This window comes from Malurus melanocephalus, unplaced genomic scaffold (genome assembly GCF_030028575.1).
Source record: "Malurus melanocephalus ecotype Western Australia unplaced genomic scaffold, MMel_1.1 scaffold_585, whole genome shotgun sequence".
Taxonomy (NCBI): domain Eukaryota; kingdom Metazoa; phylum Chordata; class Aves; order Passeriformes; family Maluridae; genus Malurus; species Malurus melanocephalus.
Window position 1 is genome coordinate 59,762 of NW_026623817.1, and position 20,047 is coordinate 79,808.

General features: G+C 46.6%; 1 protein-coding gene across 1 annotated transcript in view; it reads left to right on the forward strand.

Moving 5' to 3' along the window:
- LOC130583423 (hepatocyte nuclear factor 4-beta-like) overlaps positions 1-19,566 on the forward strand; it is a 29,452-nt gene extending 9,886 nt beyond the window's left edge. The window contains exons 4-12 of the mRNA XM_057382754.1: positions 2,371-2,542; positions 4,464-4,558; positions 11,490-11,596; positions 12,673-12,828; positions 13,607-13,694; positions 14,468-14,620; positions 16,558-16,794; positions 17,678-17,791; positions 19,210-19,566. Of these exons, the coding sequence (XP_057238737.1) occupies positions 2,371-2,542; positions 4,464-4,558; positions 11,490-11,596; positions 12,673-12,828; positions 13,607-13,694; positions 14,468-14,620; positions 16,558-16,794; positions 17,678-17,791; positions 19,210-19,346 (1,259 nt within the window). The 3' untranslated portion in view covers positions 19,347-19,566. The remainder of the gene's footprint in view (positions 1-2,370; positions 2,543-4,463; positions 4,559-11,489; positions 11,597-12,672; positions 12,829-13,606; positions 13,695-14,467; positions 14,621-16,557; positions 16,795-17,677; positions 17,792-19,209) is intronic.
- The last annotated feature ends 481 nt before the right edge of the window (positions 19,567-20,047 follow it).

The following is a 20,047-nucleotide window of genomic DNA, read 5'->3' on the forward strand; positions in this document are numbered from 1 at the left end:
GTGGCTCCCTCGCAGGGTTTGAACTTTTAGTTGTGGAGCTGCCCTAACCCAGAGCCACCCAACTCCCTGGTGCTCTGTTTGTGCTTCCATGGAAATAAGTGAGGGCAAAATTTGGTTTGCTGATTTCCACAAGCCCTCATGGTTCCTCCCCAATAATACCTGGTTTAAGGCCAGATTGTTAATTACTTCCTTAAATCAGTGAGCAGATTCTCACATCCTACTCACATAAAGGAAAAATAAGTATTTTCTGGTGAGTAAATATTTTCCAGCATCAGGAATATTTTACAGTCTGGACCTAGCTGGAGGATTAAGGGTCCATTGGAGACCTAAACTGCTTGACCTTGGCTTGATTCCTCTGAGTTCTAGAGAAAGCATGAGTGGAGTGAAGAGGAAATTGGCCACCTTGTCTTTATTTTGGTTGTACAGTTTTTTWAATGGAAACCAGCACACTCAGCTCATTTGTTTATGGTCACATTCTCCTTTAAAAAATAAATGGAACAACAGATGCCCAAATGTTTAACAGTGCAGTTATCCTCAAAGGAATATTCTGTACAGTTCATTTAATACTGAGTTATTAACTAAAATAAAATCAAGAGTCATTGTAAAAAAAAAAAAACAAAAAACAAAAAAAAAACCCACAACCTTAAAAATTAACCTAAATTGCCATTAAACACCTCTGACACAGACAGGGTTTCCAAAGGATGAAAGTACCACTCCCTGACAAATGTCAGAGTGGGAAGCACCTTACACAGATTTTGGGAAGAAGCAAATCTCAATTCCTGTCATTATGACCTAAGAACGATTTTGATGCTGTCATCCTTTCTTGTCATGTTGTTCCCATCCTGCTATATCCCACTGATTTATTCATCCATAGACCAGAAAGGAAATATGGACCAAAAGGGTTTTTTAAGGGGTGAGGGGAAGTCTGAATTTTGCATTAGTGAAGTCTTAGCTAAAAGTGTCTTAGTCTCAGCCTTAACTAAGAAATTTTCCAGTTTTTGAAGAACTAAAGCTTTATTGGCTCTGGATTTTTGGTTTGTTGTTTTTTTTTTTTTGGTGGGGGGGAGCGAGGGGCAGGGAGAGGTTGATTACAATTTTCCTTGCACAGCAAATATTTTTACTATAATTTTTTGATGTGTATTTGCACACAGATATAACCTTCTCTCGCGCTCTGTGTATACGTGGAGATTTCTGTGTGTGGATTACCCAGGACTATTTTGTGTGTGGATTACCCAGGGCTATTTTTATACACTATGGATCAGAAAACTCTCTCTGGGCAGATCAGACAATTCCTCCCCTCTGGGTGGTTTTCTCTAAGAAACTGCTGAGCTGAGCTTTCCCCATCTCCGCTGCCAGGATGTCCCACCCCAGAAACGCATCAGGACRTGTCTTGTCCTGGGGATTTCTCCGAGGTCACTGGAACAGGARATGGGCGCCCCTGGAGAGCAGAACACGCTCCCAAAGGTGTGATAAATTCATAAAACCCTCCTGCAGCGAGAGCCAGGTCAGGCTCTGCAAACAGACACAGAGATACAAACATTGTCAGCTGCCTCTTCCCAAGGATCTCCTGTTTTTTCCTTCCCTGAATTAGGAGGATTCCTAATTAAGGAAATTGGGTGGTTATRGCTGAGGGAGAGGTTCCAAGGGGAGTTTTCAGCAGTGTTCACGGGGCAGGCAGAGGCACAGCTATTCCTGCCCCAAAAATGAATGGCTGCAAATGGAAACATGACATGGGGCATTCATGTGATCTGATTTTAGGTCCCCAATTAGAATGTTGATCTTCCTGCACACCTCAGTTGTTTTCTAGGGGAAAGCAATGAGGCTCTTCTGAGGGAATTTCAGAGCAGGGGCCAGACCTAGAACTGAAGGGATCCCTGTGGAAGCTCCTATCTCTGCCTCCCAGAGAACTGCACAAGAACTCTCAAGATCAACCTTTTATCTTCAACACCTCTGTCAGTGGCACAGAACAAAGGATGAACTACTCCATCCTTTCTGCCTCTGCTGTTTCTTCTCCACCTTCTATCTATTCAGGTTAATGAGGTTTTTTTCATATTTTCTTCTGTGGACACCAGCTTTGATCCAGGGATCCTTCAGCTTTCTCATTGAGAAGGTGGCTCCCCATCCCTCAAGAACATAAAACTCACACCCAGGTGAGGTTCCTTCATATCTGCCCAGGAAAGCAGTGATAACTGATAAATTCTCAGAAGCATTTTGGGTTAGGCAGCTTGAAATCTCTCTGGTGACTGACATGAAGGAAAACACCAATACCAGAAGCAAAGGAGCTGAGTTTGGAAAGAGCACGGCCATAAATTCAGAGGTTTCCCTCACAGGGAGGTGTGATGTGTCACTGTCCTCATTYTCTGCCTGCAGAAACCATCGGGGCYGAGTCAGTGAACCCCAACCTGCTCCCCAACGGGGTGAGCTCGCTGTGCTCCATCTGTGGGGACAGAGCCACYGGCAAACAYTACGGAGCCTCCAGYTGYGACGGCTGCAAGGGCTTCTTCCGCAGGAGCGTCCGCAAGAACCACGTCTATTCCTGCAGGTACCGGCACCGCTGCAATTAATCAATTTATGGGTGTGAGAAATAATTATTTGGGGTGGGGATTGGGGGATCTTGTCTCAAATGCCAAGTTGTCATGCCATGAAGGCCAACAGAGGGGCTGCAGTTTAGGTTATGAGGGATAAACTCAGTCATATCTTTAAATTCAGTCCTATCTCTAAACTCAGTCCTATCTCTAAACTCAGTCCTATCTCTAAACTCAGTCCTATCTTTAAACTCAATCCTATCTCTAAATTCAGTCCTACCTTGTCCTGGACCCTGAGGCTTTCCTTGGCACTGAGCAATGCATTGAGTGAATTCTCCATCACTGCTTTCCCCATGGCGTAAATCTTGGGAAACTCAGAGACGTGAGAATCACAGAAATAACCAGGTTGGAAAAGAGCTTTGAGAGCYTCGAGTCCAACCCAAAACCTGAGGTTTGGCCAATGTGTAAAACACATAAACACAGACCCYGAGGGTGGAGTGACGCCACGACCTCGTCACAGCCCAGCAGGGGAAAGCCAAGGTGGCAAAGGACCAGAGCTCCAGGGATTTCATATTTCTTGCTTTTCCTGGTAAAAACCCACAAGCATCCAAGAGTCTGTCACCTCCAAAACCTTCACACCCACTCTCACATCTTGTCTGGTTTTGTTTTGACTTATCAGTGATGATTTTATGAACATTCTGAGAAATAAGTGTGCACCAGAGATGATTCATATCCACTTTGGCAAACAGGTATACATTTGGGAGAGGGTTTTTTTTGCCAGGAGGAGGCTATAAATTATAAAGCTGTTATCTTGATTGACCTTAGAAAAAAATGATGTTTATTTTAGCRCAAGAGAAAGCGGAATGAAATCCCAAACCTGAATACACTCGAGCCCTTTATCTCTAATTAAAACCTGGAAGTTTTCTTTCTGTTCCAAAGCTCTTCCTCCTCAAAGGACATTCCATATTTTTCCAATGTGAGTCACCCTATTTGTTCTTGGTGTCATCACCACTCCAGGGCACACCAGCCATGGAAAACACCTGAGGTGACAGCAGTGTTCACCCCACAAACTGCAGGATTCATGCAGGAGGAGATGGCAACTATTGCTGTTTTCTTTGACGTTTCAGTTCCCAGTCTTGTGGGAGCGGAGCTGTTGCCTCTCCCCAGGAATCCACAAACCTCTCTGATATTTGGCAGCTCAGGGAGGATCCACAGCATCCAAACCAAGCTTGTGTGCAAGCCCTTATTTGGTGAGCCCAGCTTGCAGCTCTGCTCATCACAGATGTGAATTCCTCTGGAAGTTTTTGGGCTTTTGTACCTTTGCTTTTTACCACCCTGGGAAATGCCTCAGCTTTCACAGCCTGCTGGTCCCAGAGTAGCCCACTTTTCTCTGAGTGGAAAGATTACCCTTCCATTGCTTCACCTGCCACGGGGAAAACTGCCCAGCCTCCTGGGCCACCTCTGAGGCAGAAAAAGGTTCCCAAATCCCATTAAAATGAGAAGGAATTGGGAGGCCTTGTGCCTCAGAGCAAAGCTGCAGACACACGGGGCTGGCGGCCTGTAAGGCAGCTCGTTCTGTGCAAATTGTGAATAGTTAACAACTGAAATCAGACAAACCCCAGTGCCAAACACAAAAATACTGTTGGGAAAATGGAGATGGAGACTCTCCCAGAGCGCAGGGGTGATTTTAGAGCCAAAGCCAGCCCATCCCTGCAGGGAGGGTGGTCTGAGGCCKCCACATTCCCGGCTGGCAGAACAGGGGGAGTCGGGCCTGAACAATGTCAGTTCAATCCATTTCTTAAAAATCTTAGACTCTTCTCTAAGATCATGCAGTGTGGAGCTCAGGGGGCTGTGTTTGGGSTGTGTTTGGGGCTGCTCTGGGTGAGGGGGGTGCAGAGGCCGGGCTGGTTGCTCCATGTTGTGTTTCCCCTTTTCCAGGTTCAACCGACAGTGCGTGATAGACAAAGACAAGAGGAACCAGTGCAGGTACTGCAGGCTGAAGAAATGCTTCAGAGCCGGCATGAAGAAAGAAGGTGGGTGCAAAGGGACATCCCAAAGCTGCCTGCTGCTGTCTGGGGCCCTGGCCCGCTGCAGAGCATGGTGGGGAGCAGCAGCAGTGCAGCTTGGAAAAGATAATGCTTTTGTGTCACACAGAGAGATTTTTTTGGTGCAGCTGAAAGCCCCATTTGCTATTTTATCTCAATTCCAATGACAGCAAGGTGACATTATTCACCTATCCTGTGAGGCTGGTCTTTTTGGGATGTTTTAGTACTGGGAAAGGGATGGGCTTCCTCAGAGAAGGTCCCTAAGTGCTTTACAGCAGCAATTCCCTCTCTCCATCCCACTGGCGTGACTCCTCACCCCACCTGTGCCAATCCCAGCCAGGACCTGCCACCCTCAGTGTCACAAAAGCCACTCCAGATGAGCGTTTGGCTGGGCTGATGCTCACATTGCTGCGTGCCAGAGCAAAGGGCAGCACGAGCATGGTGCCTGCAGGAGAAGGAGCCTCTCCMATGGCACAGGGCACATGGGCAATGCTCTGTGAGTCACAGCAGTGACTCAGCTGTCCCCAGAGGTGGCACATGTGTCCTCAAGAAGGGACGTGAGTCAGAGCCAAACCCTTTGGTTATGATGTGATCGTGGAGCCAGCACCAGCACCAGCTCTGAAGGGCCAATCCCATGTGGGTTGACATGTTTGGCTGCATTTCCCATGGGCTGATTTAAGAAAGGAGGTGAAATATTGTAGGTTTGGGTACCAGGGGCCACCAGRATGTGCCCTTTCTGGAGGAAGTTCTGTTATAGTGCCTAATGCTCAGCAGGAGAGAGCCCACTTGTGTCACATCCAGCTTTCCCTGGGGAAATCTGGGATCCATCACAGCCCTTCTGGTCTCTGCTCACCCAGATCTGCACACTGGGAGGGCATGGATGATCCTGGTTTATTCTGATTATCCTTGAAAACTGAGTGCTTGGCAAAGTGGTGGCCCAGCCCACCCAAGGCACAGGGAGTTGAGTGATGGTTTCACACTCCTCACCCTTCATCTGTGCTGTTTCCCAACCTCCTAGCAGCTAAAAGCTGAGGGAGGCAGAAAGYAGCTTGAAAGTTTCTTGCCATGCCACCAAGTTCACCCAAGGGGTGAAATCATGGTTCCACTGAAACCAAGGGGGAAATTTGCTGTCGATTTCTGGTAATTCATAAGATTTTTACTGGTGATGAAATGATCTTTCCGAGGTTCTGACCATATGTTTTCCTGGAGAGGAAGGGTGTCTTGAAATTTGGCATAAGTCATGGATGAGGCAAAAGTGCCGGCTGGTTTAATTTAGGAGAAATGGAGTAAATACAGCAGATGGAAAATAAACAGAGCTCGGATTAATAAATGAAAAATTGAAGCTGATCTGGTCAGTTCTAGATGGGGATCATGCCAAATGCCAATGCAGCAAACTGCACTGCTTGGAAAGGCTGAAATCTGGTTATCAGATCTATTCTTTGAGCTGAAGCAGGATTTTTATGGGTTCTTATGGTAAAAGTTATAAAACCTTGGCTCATGGCTCCATCGCTGAGCGCAGCCCGATGGAAGATGACTCATTTCAAGTTCCACATCGTCACATTCCTTGAGACTTTTTTATGAGCTCAGTCAGGTTGTGAGGCTCGGAAAACGCTCCTGTGTTTGGCAAGGAAGGTTTTAAAGCACCTTGAGCAACTGCTGTGCAGAACTGAGCTTAGCTGGCCGGAGCTCTACCCCAGGCACATGTGCAGGGCTGGGAAAGAAACCTTCTTGCACAATTGTGTGCACAAAAAGGACACGGCTGTTTGCTTTTGGGCGGTTCTAGATTAATATTAAACGGTATTGCGAAGYATTAGGGAATAGGAGAAGCCGTGCCTTGGGCAGAGCGCAATTGGAGGGCACAAATATTTGTATGAAATCTTTGGGAGCGTGCAGCAGTTSGTGCTGGGAGGTGACAGTGGTGACATCCACGCTCTCCCCGCTCCGTGTGGCAGCGCTGGCACCGCGCTCATTCCCCTGTAAGGACGATCAGAGTTTCCAGGGTGTGGTGACAGCATTATTTATCCTCGGCACAGGGGAAGGAGCGGCGAACGATCCTTTTCCCAGGCTGGCAGTGACAGCACACCTGGGGTGGGGTCAGCAGGGCTGTGTCACCCTTGGGCGCCCCACTGACCCACTGCTCGGTGTCTGTGCTCCCAGCCTTGGGGAACGTGCTGTTCCCTGGCACAGCTGACTGATAAACGGGAGTTTTGGATCCACAGGGAGCTTTTTTTTTTTTCCAGTCCTCCTGTGTTGTAAGACGTGATGGGACACATTTGGATATTTCTTTTTATTTTCTTTTAATTTTTTTTTCCTTTTTGGAAACAATTCTAGTAAATAAGGAAGTACAAGGAACTGTGTAGCCTGGTAGAAGGGAAATTTCTTCCTAAAGAAAAAGCCATATGATACAAACGTCTGAGTGGCTTTAAACTGTGTCAGGAGAGGTTTAGGTGGGATATTAGGAGAAGATCCTTCCCCCTGAAGGGTGGTGAGGCGCTGAGCAGGCTCCTCGGGAATAGCTGAGAAAATAATCAGCAGGATCTTTAGATTGCCTGGTTTGTATGGGCTGGATTCGATCCCAGTCTTAGAAGGGACCAGGACTGCCCCAACTACAGGGAACTGCGAGGAGTTCTTTTATTGATGGATGGCCAAGAATGAAATGAAGTCAACCGAGACCAACTTTGTATCTGAGAACCGTTCATTGGCAACGAAAACGAGAATAAGTGACCACTAAAAAGGGATGGGAAAGACAGCAAAGAAAGGAAAATGGAAAAGGGACAGGGAGAAAGAGAGACAGAGGGAGAAAGCTGCAGGACTGGGGGGTGGTCTGGGAAAAGCGCGGCTCCTGCAGCACAGGGATGCCGGACACACGGTGAGTGGACACTCGGACAGGTCTGGGAGGCTGGACACAGTCACAGCGGGGATCGTGGCGGCGGGAGGGGTCGGAGGTGGGCAGGCTTGGACAGGTGGATCAGGCAGGACAGACAGAGATGGGACAGACGGAGGCAGGACAGACGGAGGTGGCTGGGTTGGCCGAAGGAGCGGGGCGAGGCAGACGCTGCACACGAAGCTCGAAGTTCAGCCCACGTTCTGCCAAAAGCACAGCAGGAGGGAAGCAAAAAGACAAAAAGCAGGCTAGGGCCAAGGAAAGCGATCCCAAAAGCCAAAAGCACAGTAAAACCCCGGAACCAACGTCAAAAACCAAGTCTCTGGGAAGTCCCAGGCCCTCAAAATCTAGCAGTAAAAAGCAGAGTTAAAAAAACCCCGAAGTCTAGACCAAGAAATTAGTGATGCAGTTGCTTTTATGGCTCTGGCTCCTCCCAAATTCCTCCTGCTCACAGCAGACAATTGATACAGTTGAACCTTCCTGTGCATCCCTTGGTGGAGTCTTTCCACCGTCCCATGGCAGAAGCATCTCTGGGGGGGAGTGTCTGTCGCTGTCTGTGCCATGGGAGGTGTTGCCAGGCAAAGTCACCCCACAGACAAAGCTCATTCAGCATCACTCCTATCCCAACTGCATATTTTAATAAATAATTCACTTTAATAACAGCCATAAAGTTAGGATGAGGAGAGAGAAAAAGCCTTGCCTGAACACAAACCCCTCATCTCCTGAAACACCTCCACGATCAAGATTTAAGGTTTTTGCCGGAAATTTCCTCCTTTTGTCTTATTTTGTGGCTGGGGCTGTGCCAGACAGTGGTCTGGGTGTTTAGGGGATTTTCTGGCTGCTCTCCCTGATTTTCTCTCCTTGCACACAAGTTTTGATTTCTATTGTCTTGCACAATGCCACGGGACAGGTTTTTGGTCAGGGCAGCATCAGTGTCTGAGGAGAACACCAGGTACTCAAACAGCCAAAGAAAACAGCAGCAGGCTATTTTTAGCATCTCCATGAGATCATGTTGAACCTGGAATAAATCAGCAGGGTGTGATTTCTCCAGAGAGCCAGGTCATCTCTCCTCACACAGCACTGAGTGCCTGAAAACCTGGAACCCTTTTGGAATGCCAGCACTGCACTGTCAGGATTCAGTTTGAAGGTGGAAAAAAAAGGGAAAAGAGGGSTTAATATTTAACTTATCATCCCCTTCAAAGTGATTTATGAATACACATGAACTTCTTTAGTTTTATGCAGAAGTAACAAGAATTGGTGTATCACTGCTGCAGCACAGTGGGAAGGATGGAGGTTTTTTTAAATTTATTATTGTGAAATTGGACAGGTTTATAGGACAGTTTTATTAGTGTTTCACAGGGCCTCTATCTTGTTTCATACCTCTTGTTTGCACATCTTTTCTGCCAGCTTTCAGAAGGCTGGGGACTGCAGTTTATTGCAAAGAAGGATGGAAAAGATAAAGGATCTTCTCTGCCTTCAATAGTCATAAATCAGCCCCAAAGCCCATGAAAGGATTAAATGTATGCCTACCACAGGGATTTATTTGTGAATAAAACACACCACACCTACAAAATCTGAGGTAGCTCAGGGAAAAAAGGATTATTTGTGGATATAAATTAATCAGGCAGCAGGAGGAGTAAATCTGTCAGTGAAAACACTGCAAGTCCCAGCGAGTGCCATACACATGGACCTCCCTCCTCCCTCCTCTGTGCCTGTTATCCCCACATTGCCAATCCAGCACTGGGATTTTAGTCCTTCCTGCAGATTTGTTGGGTTTTATCGACAGCAAAGCCAAGATCCCAGCTGAGCCCAGCACTCCCAGGAGTGACCCATCCCTTCCCTTTGCCAAACACAATAAATACAGCAATAGAATCGCTGCACGGTGATAGATTAATTTTTGTGGCAGGTGAAACATTAACTCCCTTTTGTGTCTAATTCCACCCCATCCCGGGTGCTTCAGCAATAACACCCTGATCACCTTGAGAAAGGTGGGCTGTGCCTCCACTCGAACTGGGAGATTGAGCTTTGTCAGAGCGTGAGGGAAATGCTGAAATGTGAAAACACTCAGGGGAAAAMCAGGCTGAGGCCTCATGGAGGGGTCTGTCATGAGTGCCAGGTCTGTAGATTTATCTAGAACTCAGCTGGAAAGGCAGAACTTGCACCTTTTTGTGTAAGCAGGCAAAGAGAGTGCCCTGAGAGCACTTGGTGTGAATCCAGGGGTAAGAGTTTGGATGGGGATCTTCCAAAATAATCCGTGATGGCACAGATGGGGTCAGGCTGGTTTCTCCTGAGTGCTGGATGCTGCCACTCACCTTTCTGGTGGACCTTTAAAACCCCTGAAAGGTCGARATTCTGGTTCCTATAATTCCCTTTACCTTCAAGCCAGGGGCATCCCTCACTGACCCCTCCTCATGCAGAARGCAACTTCTGCTTCTGTCTCAGGTGGGAATGTTTTTTTTCTCTAAATTGGTGACAAATTGCCTCTCTGTAGTGTCCAGAGCCTGAAAACGTTCAGGAATATGTTTGTTTGTGGCACTTTTCAGAAATGCATGAACCCACCCAGCCCTTTGCAGGCAAGGTTGGCTCCGAGKTACAAAGTCAGATCCCCACGAGCTGATCCTGACTGACAGCAAGGCTGAGCCCCAGATCTTGGAAAATAAACACTGGGCTCCTGTCGATAAGGGGAGGCATTGATTTTTGTCACTGATACTTGTTTTGTGCCCTTTCACTTTGTTGGCCTCTCATCAGAGGCCGGTTAGGAAAACAGAACAGTGGTTGGACATGAGCTAGCAAAAGAAAAAAATAAATCTTCCCTCAAATTGTGCAAAGTAGTGCCCACGTTTTTCTTTTGTATGGATTCCCAGGAATGAGTGAAAAAAGTGATACTCTAAAAGACCCAGCAGCAAGGCAAAGCCTCAAAAGAAGGACAGCCAAATAACCTCTCTGATTTTGCAGAGAAAAAAAAATAATAATTGATGGAAAAAATCTTTTCCAGTGGCCACTTTTGAGACAAACCCACCCTGTTCTGCACCCAAGGGGTTAAAGCACAGAGCAAGCCGTGCTTTGGCAGCTCAGTTTGAGTCATTCCCCCGAAATAAAACCAAAGGAGWCTGGGATTGCTGGATGAAGGAGGAGGGATGTGCTGTGCTTTCACCACATGGTAAATCTTCCTGCTCCCTCTGCTTTAAGTGCCTGGAGTGCCTTTTTCTGAGCTGTTTGTAGCCAGGATCTGTGAGCTGTCAGGAAAACTCTGCCTCTGTGTTCAGGCTCCTTCCCCATACCTGAGCTGCTGGACAGAGGCAAGAGGGCTTGGGGGAGAAACCAACACTGAAAACAGGCTGGGTTAAGTCTAAATTCTCCTTTTTTTTTTTTTTTTTTCTCTGCTGCTGTTTCTCTTGATGGTAGCAGACTGGAGACTGGGTTGCAAAAAAAAGCTGCTGAAGAGCAATCCATCCCTTCTGCTCCCTGATGGAGCAGGGCTGATGGAGCCTGAGGCTGTTTTTTGGGAGCACTGAGAGTTTCTCACTGGGATTCTCTCACTGGGGTTTCCTCACTGACACAAGCATTGGGATTTTCTCACTGGGAGTTTCTCACTGGGAGTTTTTCATTGACACCAGCACTAAATTTTCACACTGGGATTCTCTTACTGGGAGTTTTTCACTGACACAAGCACTGGAATTTTCTCACTGGGTTTCTCAAACTGGGATTCTCTCACTGACACCAGCACTGGGATTCTCTCACTGGGATTCTCTCACTGGGATTCTCTCACTGGGATTTTCTCACTGGGAGTTTCTCACTGGGATTCTCTCACTGGGATTTTTTCACTGACACAAGCTCTGGGATTCTCTCTCACTGGGATTTTCTCACTGGGATTCTCTCACTGGGATTCTCTCACTGGGATTCTCTCACTGGGATTTTCTCACTGGGATTTTCTCACTGGGATTCTCTCACTGGGATTCTCTCACTGGGATTTTCTCACTGGGATTCTCTCACTGGGATTTTTTCACTAACACAAGCTCCTCTCTCTCATTCCAGCCGTGCAGAACGAGCGTGACAGGATCAGCATCCGCAGGAGCAGCTATGAGGACAACGGCTCCCTCTCCATCAATGTCCTCACCCAGGCTGAGGCCATGGCACAGCAGGTAGGACAGGACATGTGGGGACACRTGGGGACAGCTCTCCAAAYGGGGTTGTGGCCTCAGMAATTCCAGCCTGCTGAACCAACCAGGGCTGGATGTTTTCCCTGCCCTCGGATGGCTCCTGCACAATCCCACAGGGAGGAAAATGTAAAATATCTGAAAGCAGACAGGAAAAATCCATTATCAAGGCAACACATCCTGCAGGGAGCAGCTGCAGCACTCGGTGGGAGATACAAAACTGAAATTCTGAGGGCTGGGGATGCTGCAGACCCCAGATCCCCATTCCCCCAGCCTAAATTGTCACTGCACCCCTAAAAACTCACTGTATTCACAGTTTTATCCTTCCTTGCTGCACTCTCTGTCCTGCTCTGAAAAAAATATTCCAGTCATTGTTGATTGTAGCTTTCCTTGTAACTTCTTTATCAGGATAAYAATTTTAGGGCAGAAAAAYAATGTGAATAAATCCGCCAGGTTTYAGCTGAGGCYGATTKCTTTTTTATTCCATRCTCYGCCATAAATTTCACCCTGAGCRTCCTTTAAATTCTTATACAAATACCCTTTCTCCACTGAAACATATGGCCCAGATGTTGCACGTTACACGCAGCAATGAGCCCACTTCCTTTTCAAAAACGATGCTTTTTTAACCCTCCCCCTGCCACGCAGCCCTTCAGAGATCAAAACAGGAGTTTTGTGTCCCTGAGAGCAGCGTGGAGGAGCGAGGCTGGATGCATTTTGTGCGTTTGGCCAGCTGGAGTGATTGATGGGAAGCTGAGACACGGAGTTTCTGACTCCTGCTGGGAATGGGAACGTGAATTTTGTGCTGAATTTTGTGCTGAATTTTGTGCTGAATTTTGTGCTGAATTTTTCTCCTGCCTGGAGAGGAGGCGGAGGAGGGCTGGGTGTGCGCTGGGACTGAGCACCACCTCGTGGAAGATGCTCCATGGCTGTGTCTCACCCTCGAATGTAAAACCACGGCGGGGATATCTCATCAGGGCCCTCCTGGGATGAATTCTTGCCCTGGAGGAGGGGGAAAGAGGCACTGATGTGTTCCCAACACGCCTGGCTGGTTTCTCTGGCAGTATTTATCGCTGAGCCCCGTGCACAGCGCAGACATCGCCATGAAGAAGGTGGCCACCATCAACGACGTGTGCGAGTCCATGAAACAGCAGCTCCTGGTGCTGGTGGAGTGGGCAAAATACATCCCAGCCTTCTGTGAGCTGCCCCTCGATGACCAGGTATGGATGGAAGTGGTTCTTCCCTGAAAATCCCTGCCTTGGGAAGGAATTCCCAGCTGGAAATTTCACGGGAGAATCCGGCATTGACAGTGGGATCACCTTGTGCAGGGCAAGAAAGTGACAGCAGAGAAAGGGTCATGAAGGCCAAGGGGACAAGATAATATAAAATAACAATTCAAAATAACATAACATAAAATGAAATATCATAAAATAACACAAAAAACCCCGTAACATGAAATGAAATAAAATAAAATGAAATAAAATAACGTAACTTGAAATAAAATAAAATAACATGAAATAAAATAAGATAAAATGAAATGAAATAAAATGAATTAAAATAAAATATAAAATAAAGATAACGCAATAAAGACAAAGAATAAAAGATAATAAGGATAAGTAGCCATATCCCCACAAAAATACAGAGTTGGTCACTCCAACTGTAAAAAATGCAGACTGATTTTTTCATTAATGATACCCAATAGTTGAATATAGAATCTGTTTATTTCCTAAAAACTCGAACTGCTCAAGCTTCTCTTTGCTCTTTTAGTTGAAAACAGTTTTTTATTTAGTTTGCCATAAGTGTAGCACTTCTCAAAGTGAACAACACTGATATTTTCTAGCCCTTAACAGAACTTTATCTCTGCCAGATCTAAGCAAGCACCAAATTTGGCTTAATTAAACTGCAACAGCTCAGCACTTTTTTTTTTTCTCTTTGCTTTGCAAATTAATTATTTTGCTTTACAAATATAATTTTATCTTTCTCCTGTGCCTCCTGCAGGTTGCCTTGCTCAGAGCCCACGCAGGGGAACATCTGCTCCTGGGGGTGGCCAAGAGGTCCATACCTTACACTGATTTTCTGCTATTAGGTAAAGTAAAGAAACACACCCCTGCTTTTATAATTCACCCCTCCCAAGTCATTCCCAATCATTCTGCCTCCCTGAAATCCCCTCTGAAAATCCCCCAGGCGTGGGCTGAACGTCTGAGTGGAGACTCTGAGAGAAGGGTAAAAAGGAGCAAGTAAATTCAGTGGGATTTTTATAACTCTGCCCTCACTGCTTTGAAATTGTGCATGAGAAACCCCCAGTATTTAAATGGCATCTCAAACTGGGCTGCCTTGGTTTTGTGCCTGAAATTGCCAAGCACAAGCAATGAGATATTTGGGTATGGATGCTTCAAAACTTAGCACAAAAGTCTRTTAAAAATTCCACTGCAAACAGGTGTTTCCTTTTCATGTAGCTCTCTGCCACCACAGGGGAGATTGTGCTTGGAAAAATAAGAATACTGATCCTGAAAGGCTCTCACTGAAGAAAAGAGAGAGGGATAATGTTGTTCGGGAAAAGAAAACCCACCAAAAATAAAGATGCAACAGTGCTTACAAACAGATGCTCGATGMGACAGAGGGCAAAGCAGAGCAGAACGTGGAGCAGGCTGTGTGCACAGTGTGGGTGTGCTGACGTGCAGATGGGATAAATAAGGAGCAGGGAATGAGATCCAGGCCTGGCTTCCCCCTCCTGGATCAGATGATGGAGCTGCAGGCTGGAAATCTGCTGCAAATGGCACTGGGACTGTCAGGCACCCTCCTTGGGTGAGACCAGAACTAGAGCCAAACCCTGATGGGGAATTCCTCTTGTGTTCCCAGGGAATGATTTCATCATCCCAATGCACTGCCCAGAGCTGGAAATCGCCCGTGTGGCCACCAGAATTTTGGACGAGTTGGTGAAGCCCTTGCGGGACATCCAGATCGACGACAACGAGTACGCCTGCCTCAAAGCCATCATCTTCTTCGACCCAGGTGAGGTTCCTCCTGCTTGCCAAGGAGCTGGGGGCTCTCCAACAACCAGAAAATCCCCTGGGAGCAGCTCTGCATTTACCCTGCCTGTTCTGCAATGAGCAGTACTCAGCAGTGCAGTTTTCAGTTAGAAAAGGTGTTTTACTCTTGAGTATTTTACTCTTTAGWAAATATGAACTCCAGCCAGGCTGGTGTGCAAGGCTCTGCAGGCCCTGGAGGAGCTGGGCAGCTTCAGGAGCTTGGCTTTGGGAGAATCCATCAGCCTGAAAAGCAGGAGGTGACCATGAAGGACACGTGTGCTTGTTTTAATTATGGATAGACACAAAAAGACAATGGAGCAGCGATGCTGAGCATCCATCAGAGTGCAGAGAGCTCCAGCAGAAACCACAGAGAGCTGGGCTGCTCAGAGTGCCCAGAAATGGCAGGGAGCTGCTAATGGCTCTTGCTGGAAGCCAGGGCAGGGCTGATCCCCCCGGGATGGGGAACAGGGGAATGCAGARGAGAACCACAGCTCGTTTGGAAACTTTGCTGGGTCTCATTCCAGAACCACAGAGGGCTCTTCCTCAGCCCAGGCTCCAGTGTGCATCTCCCAGGAGCTCAGAGGAGAGGTGGGAGAACAGTCCCAACCCTTTTATCTTTTATCGTGGAGAAATCCGAGTATTTTCCAATAATTGAAGGGTTTTTTTCTGCATTCACTGATTTAAAATCAAGGCACAGGAGTTTTAGGAACACGATGAACTTCGGCTCAGCAAGGCCTGCTGTGTGCAGAGTAAGGCTGGTGTTGCAGAATTGATTTTGACAAATCACCTTCTCAGCTGATGGGTGTCYCTGTGCAGCTCTGGATCGATGTGACAGGGAGGTGCTGAGCTTTCAGCTGCAAGGAGCAGGTGTGAAGCTCTCCAGGAGTGAAGTTCAKCCATGCTAACGAGCAGGAATGTCCTCAGAGCTTCGTGCTTCTACTTTATTCCCTCTTTTTGGCACTACGATCCCGAAAATGTGGTGCCTGTGGATTCTCTGCAGACAGTGAAGGAAATGGTGCAGTGATCCAGAAATCTCAGGTTTAGGTAACAGCAGAGGCAGGAGAGAAAAGATACAAATCCCAGCACTTCACCTGACCCAGAGGCACATTTATTTATCTATTTATTTATTTATTTATTTATTTATTTATTTATCTATCTATTTATTTATTTATCTATCTATTTATTTATTTATATTGTATTTATTTATTTATGCTTAAGCAAAGCTGGACCGGAGGTCCTTAAGGAAAAGGATTGAGCAGAGGTCACAGGCAGGAGAGCAACACAAAAACTTGATGCTGCAGTGAGTGTAATCACAACTCAAAGGCACTAAAAATGTGTGGATTCAGTGGTGTTTGTGACTCAAAGTTTTCAGGGGAAAATTTCCAGGCTGTTTCCTTGGAAGGATAAATATTGTAACATATAAATTTTTCCCATCCTCTAGTTGCAGCAGGCAGACATTTCCATGAGAAGCAAGGTCCCATTTTCTTATTTTCCTTCAAATTACAGTTTTCCTTCAGACAAATTGGAAGGAAATTTCCTTTAAGTTTTCTCCAATTACTGTTTCCCCTCCAATTTCTGTTTCCCTGCCAATTTCTGTTTCCTCTCCAATTCTTGTTTTCCCTCCAATTTCTGTTTCTCCTCCAATTCCTGTTTCCCCTCCAATTTCTGTACCCCCCCAATTCCTGTTTCTCTTCCAGTTTCTGTTTCTCCTCCAATTCTTTTTTCCCCTCCAATTCCCGTTTCCCCTCCAATCCCCCCACTGTCCCCTGTTCCCTGTGGGATGTACAGCTCTCCAGCCCAACCTCCCAGCTGATCCTGGGGACTGTCACAACCTCACTGCCATCTCCTCCACTCATTCCCTCCAGGGCACCAATTCCTTCCACAAACCATCCCTTAACCCCATTTTCCCCTCTCCCCCAGACTGCAAAGGGCTGAGCGAGCCTGGCAAGGTGAAGAACATGCGTTTCCAGGTACAGGTGAACCTGGAGGATTACATCAACGACCGGCAGTACGACTGTCGCGGGCGCTTCAGCGACATCCTGCTGCTGCTGCCGCCCCTGCAGAGCATCACCTGGCACATGATCGAGCAGGTGCAGTTCGTGAAACTTTTTGGTGTGGCCAGGATTGACAGCCTGCTGCAGGAGATGCTGCTGGGAGGTGAGAATATGGGGTTGTCTAGGGTTTTGTGGCGTGGTTTGGGGTTTTTTTTGGGGATGGGTGGGAAAAGGGACAGGGGGATGTGGTTTTAAAGTGGAGGAAAGTGGGTTTGGATGGGATATTGGGATGGAATTGTTCCCTGGGAGGGTGGGGAGGCCCTGGCATGGGTGCCCAGAGCAGCTGTGGCTGCCCCTGGATCCCTGGAAGTGTCCAAAGCCAGGCTGGATGGGGCTTGGAACACCCTGGGACAGTGGAAGATGTTCCTKCCCAGTCCATTCCAACCCAAACCATTTTATAAACTGCAGTTTGACCAAGGCTCACTCCAGCCCAATCCCAGAGCTATTCCTTTCCATCTAAGCTCTGAAAATCAGCTAGAAAGATTTCCAATTTCCGATTTCCAATTTCCCATTTGATTTCCCATTTCCGATTTCCCATTTCTGATTTCCTATTTCCGATTTCTCATTTCCAATTTCCCATTTCCGATTTCCGATTTTCCAATTTCAAAATCGAGTGTTAAGATTTATAGCAAACGATTCACTCTGTGATGCAGCACTCAACTCAGGCCTCCTGGCTGACTGAGGCCGGTCAAGGGAGGCATCACATTTTTTCTTAGCAACATGCAAAAGTGATAATTTTTATACTGGAAACCTCGATAAGAACAGCAACTGGGACACAGCCCCAGCCAGAAAAGATCAGCTGAAACCCCAAACATCCCGGGAGGCTGTTCCTGGACAGAGAGAGGCTGAGAGCAAAGAGGAAGGAAGCGAAGATGAGCCATTAACCTTCACCCACAGAGGGTTTCTGCATGAAAGAATCCATCCCAGAGCATCTGGCTTGTGAGGAACTATGCAGGGAATGATTTCTCTTCCCATTCCTTTTGCAGGAACCACTGCTGATCTCCAGTACCAGTCAGGACCTCCCAACCTCAACCTGGAGCCGCTGCCAGGGCACGTCCTGCAAAGCAACATGAGCTCTGTGATTCACRCTGCTCCAAACCGTATGTGCCTGTTCTTATCATCTTTAGAAGCCATTTTTACTTGATTTTCAGCTCATTTTAACCATATTTACAGCCTGGTTTTACTGTATTTAGAGCCCATTTTTGGATTATTTTCAGCCTATTTTTCCCAGTATTTTCAGCCCATTTTTACATTATTTACAGCCCATTTTTACTGTATTTACAGCCCATTTTTGCTGTATTTACAGACCATTTTTCACCATATTTATAAGCCATTTTTACTATATTTACACCCCATTTTTACATTATTTTCAGCCCATTTTTACAATATTTACAGCCCATTTTTACATAATTAGTGTCAGTGCAACCAGGAGGACTGGGCAGGAGAAAGTTGAGAAAAAAATAAGTTTATTTAAGTGAATTTAATTTAAGTTCTTTAAGTTTATTTCTTTAGGTATTTTAAGCCCAGTTTTACCATATTTACAGCCCATTTTTACTGTATTTACAGCCCATTTTTACATAATTAGTGTCAGTGCAACCAGGAGGACTGGGCAGGAGAAAGTTGAGAAAAAAAAAAAAAGTTTATTTAAGTGAATTTAATTTAAGTTCTTTAAGTTTATTTCTTTATTTTCTTTAAGTTCAAAAGGTTGCCAAACCATATGATCTGAACACAAGACCACCTTGAGCCACCCTGGGCCATGCTGGAGTGTTGGTTGAGGGATTTCTCCCCTGTAGGATCATGATTAAGGGATTTCTCCCCTGTAGGACTGTGGTTAAGGGATTTCTCCCCTGTAGGATGATGATTAAGGGATTTCTCCCCTACAGGACCATGGTTAAGGGATTTCTGCCCTGTAGGACTGTGGTTAAGGGATTTCTCCCCTGTAGGACTGTAGTTAAGGGATTTCTCCCCTGTAGGACTGTGGTTAAGGGATTTCTTCCTTGTAGGAAGCTGGTTAAGGGATTTCTCCCCTGTGGGACTGTGCTGTTAGGAAAAAGAAAGTGGAACAGGAGCTGTAATTTAACAACCAGTGCCATGTAACCCCATGTTTGGCACTCAGAGTTTCCCTTCCCCTGCCAGGTACAATCATACACCTCCTGCAGTGTATTTTGCTGTTTCTCAGCTGTATAAATATTGGCATCATGTATTTTAGGGTGCTTTTATTTTGTTTTTAAGCCCCTTTAGAGCAAAGGAGTTTAGGGAAACATTGTGCTCTGTAAATGAGGTGCAGTGGGGCTGCAGTTTGAGTTCTCCCTGACCAGGAGAGGAAGGATTTGGACATTTCCCAAGTGCCARACACTGACAAGAACCATTCCACGTCCATTTGTCCACCCCAGACCAGGAGAGAAGGATGTGCCAGCATCCCCTAAGCTCCTGCTCCTTGCTTTGTAGAATGCTTTGCTGATTTCTCTGGAACACCATCCCAGCCCACATCATTAATTCTGGTTCTTTTCTCTCACAGCATCTCCTGAGGCATCCCTTCCATCTCCTTCTGCCAGCACGGGCAGTGAGGATTACAAACTGGGCTCCAGTGCCGGGCCCAGCACCATCGTGCAGCTCCTGCCGCAGACAGTGATCCCAAAACAGGAGATTTTATAGGGAGAGGAGAAGCAGGAGCTGGGAGCAACGTGGAGGAGTGAAAGGGGCACTTTCTCTTTGCAGAGGCAGAGCACAGAACCTCCTGCCAATCCCATCCCTTCCCATCCAGGAGCCTTGCCATGGGATTCCCACCACCAGGATTGGGGTTTGTGCCCTCCTCAGTAGGGTCAGGACTGCCAGCCCTTTGGGGCAGAACATTTCTGGTGCCATCAGAACATTTCTGGTGCCATCAGAACATTTCTGGAACTTTCTCCATCACCCCAGTGCGCCACATGGCTCCTTGGTGATCCCCAACACACACAGCAGGGCTGGAATTGCTATGGAATGCTCCATTCCCATCCCAAATTTAATTAATTACACTCCTGTTTCTCCTGTTAGGCTTTAGGAAAGTCATTGTCACAACCTTTAGCAGGCCAAGGCCTTCTTATTCTGCCCAGAGCAGCCAATTCTGCCTTGTTCCAACATTTAACACTGGGCAGTTGTTATTTAGGATCAGAAACGCCAACATTTTGTTATTTTCCATATTTCTCAGTATATTAGAATCCATTTGTGAGCCAGCTGACAGACCCCACTTTGTGAGCACATTTAATATAAGGCAGCAGGAAAGATCTTTGTTTCTCACCATGCCCCAAATCAAGAGGGACTTATCCCAATCCCTGCTTTGTATCTTCTGCAAACTTTAGCTGCAGACATTGTTGGAA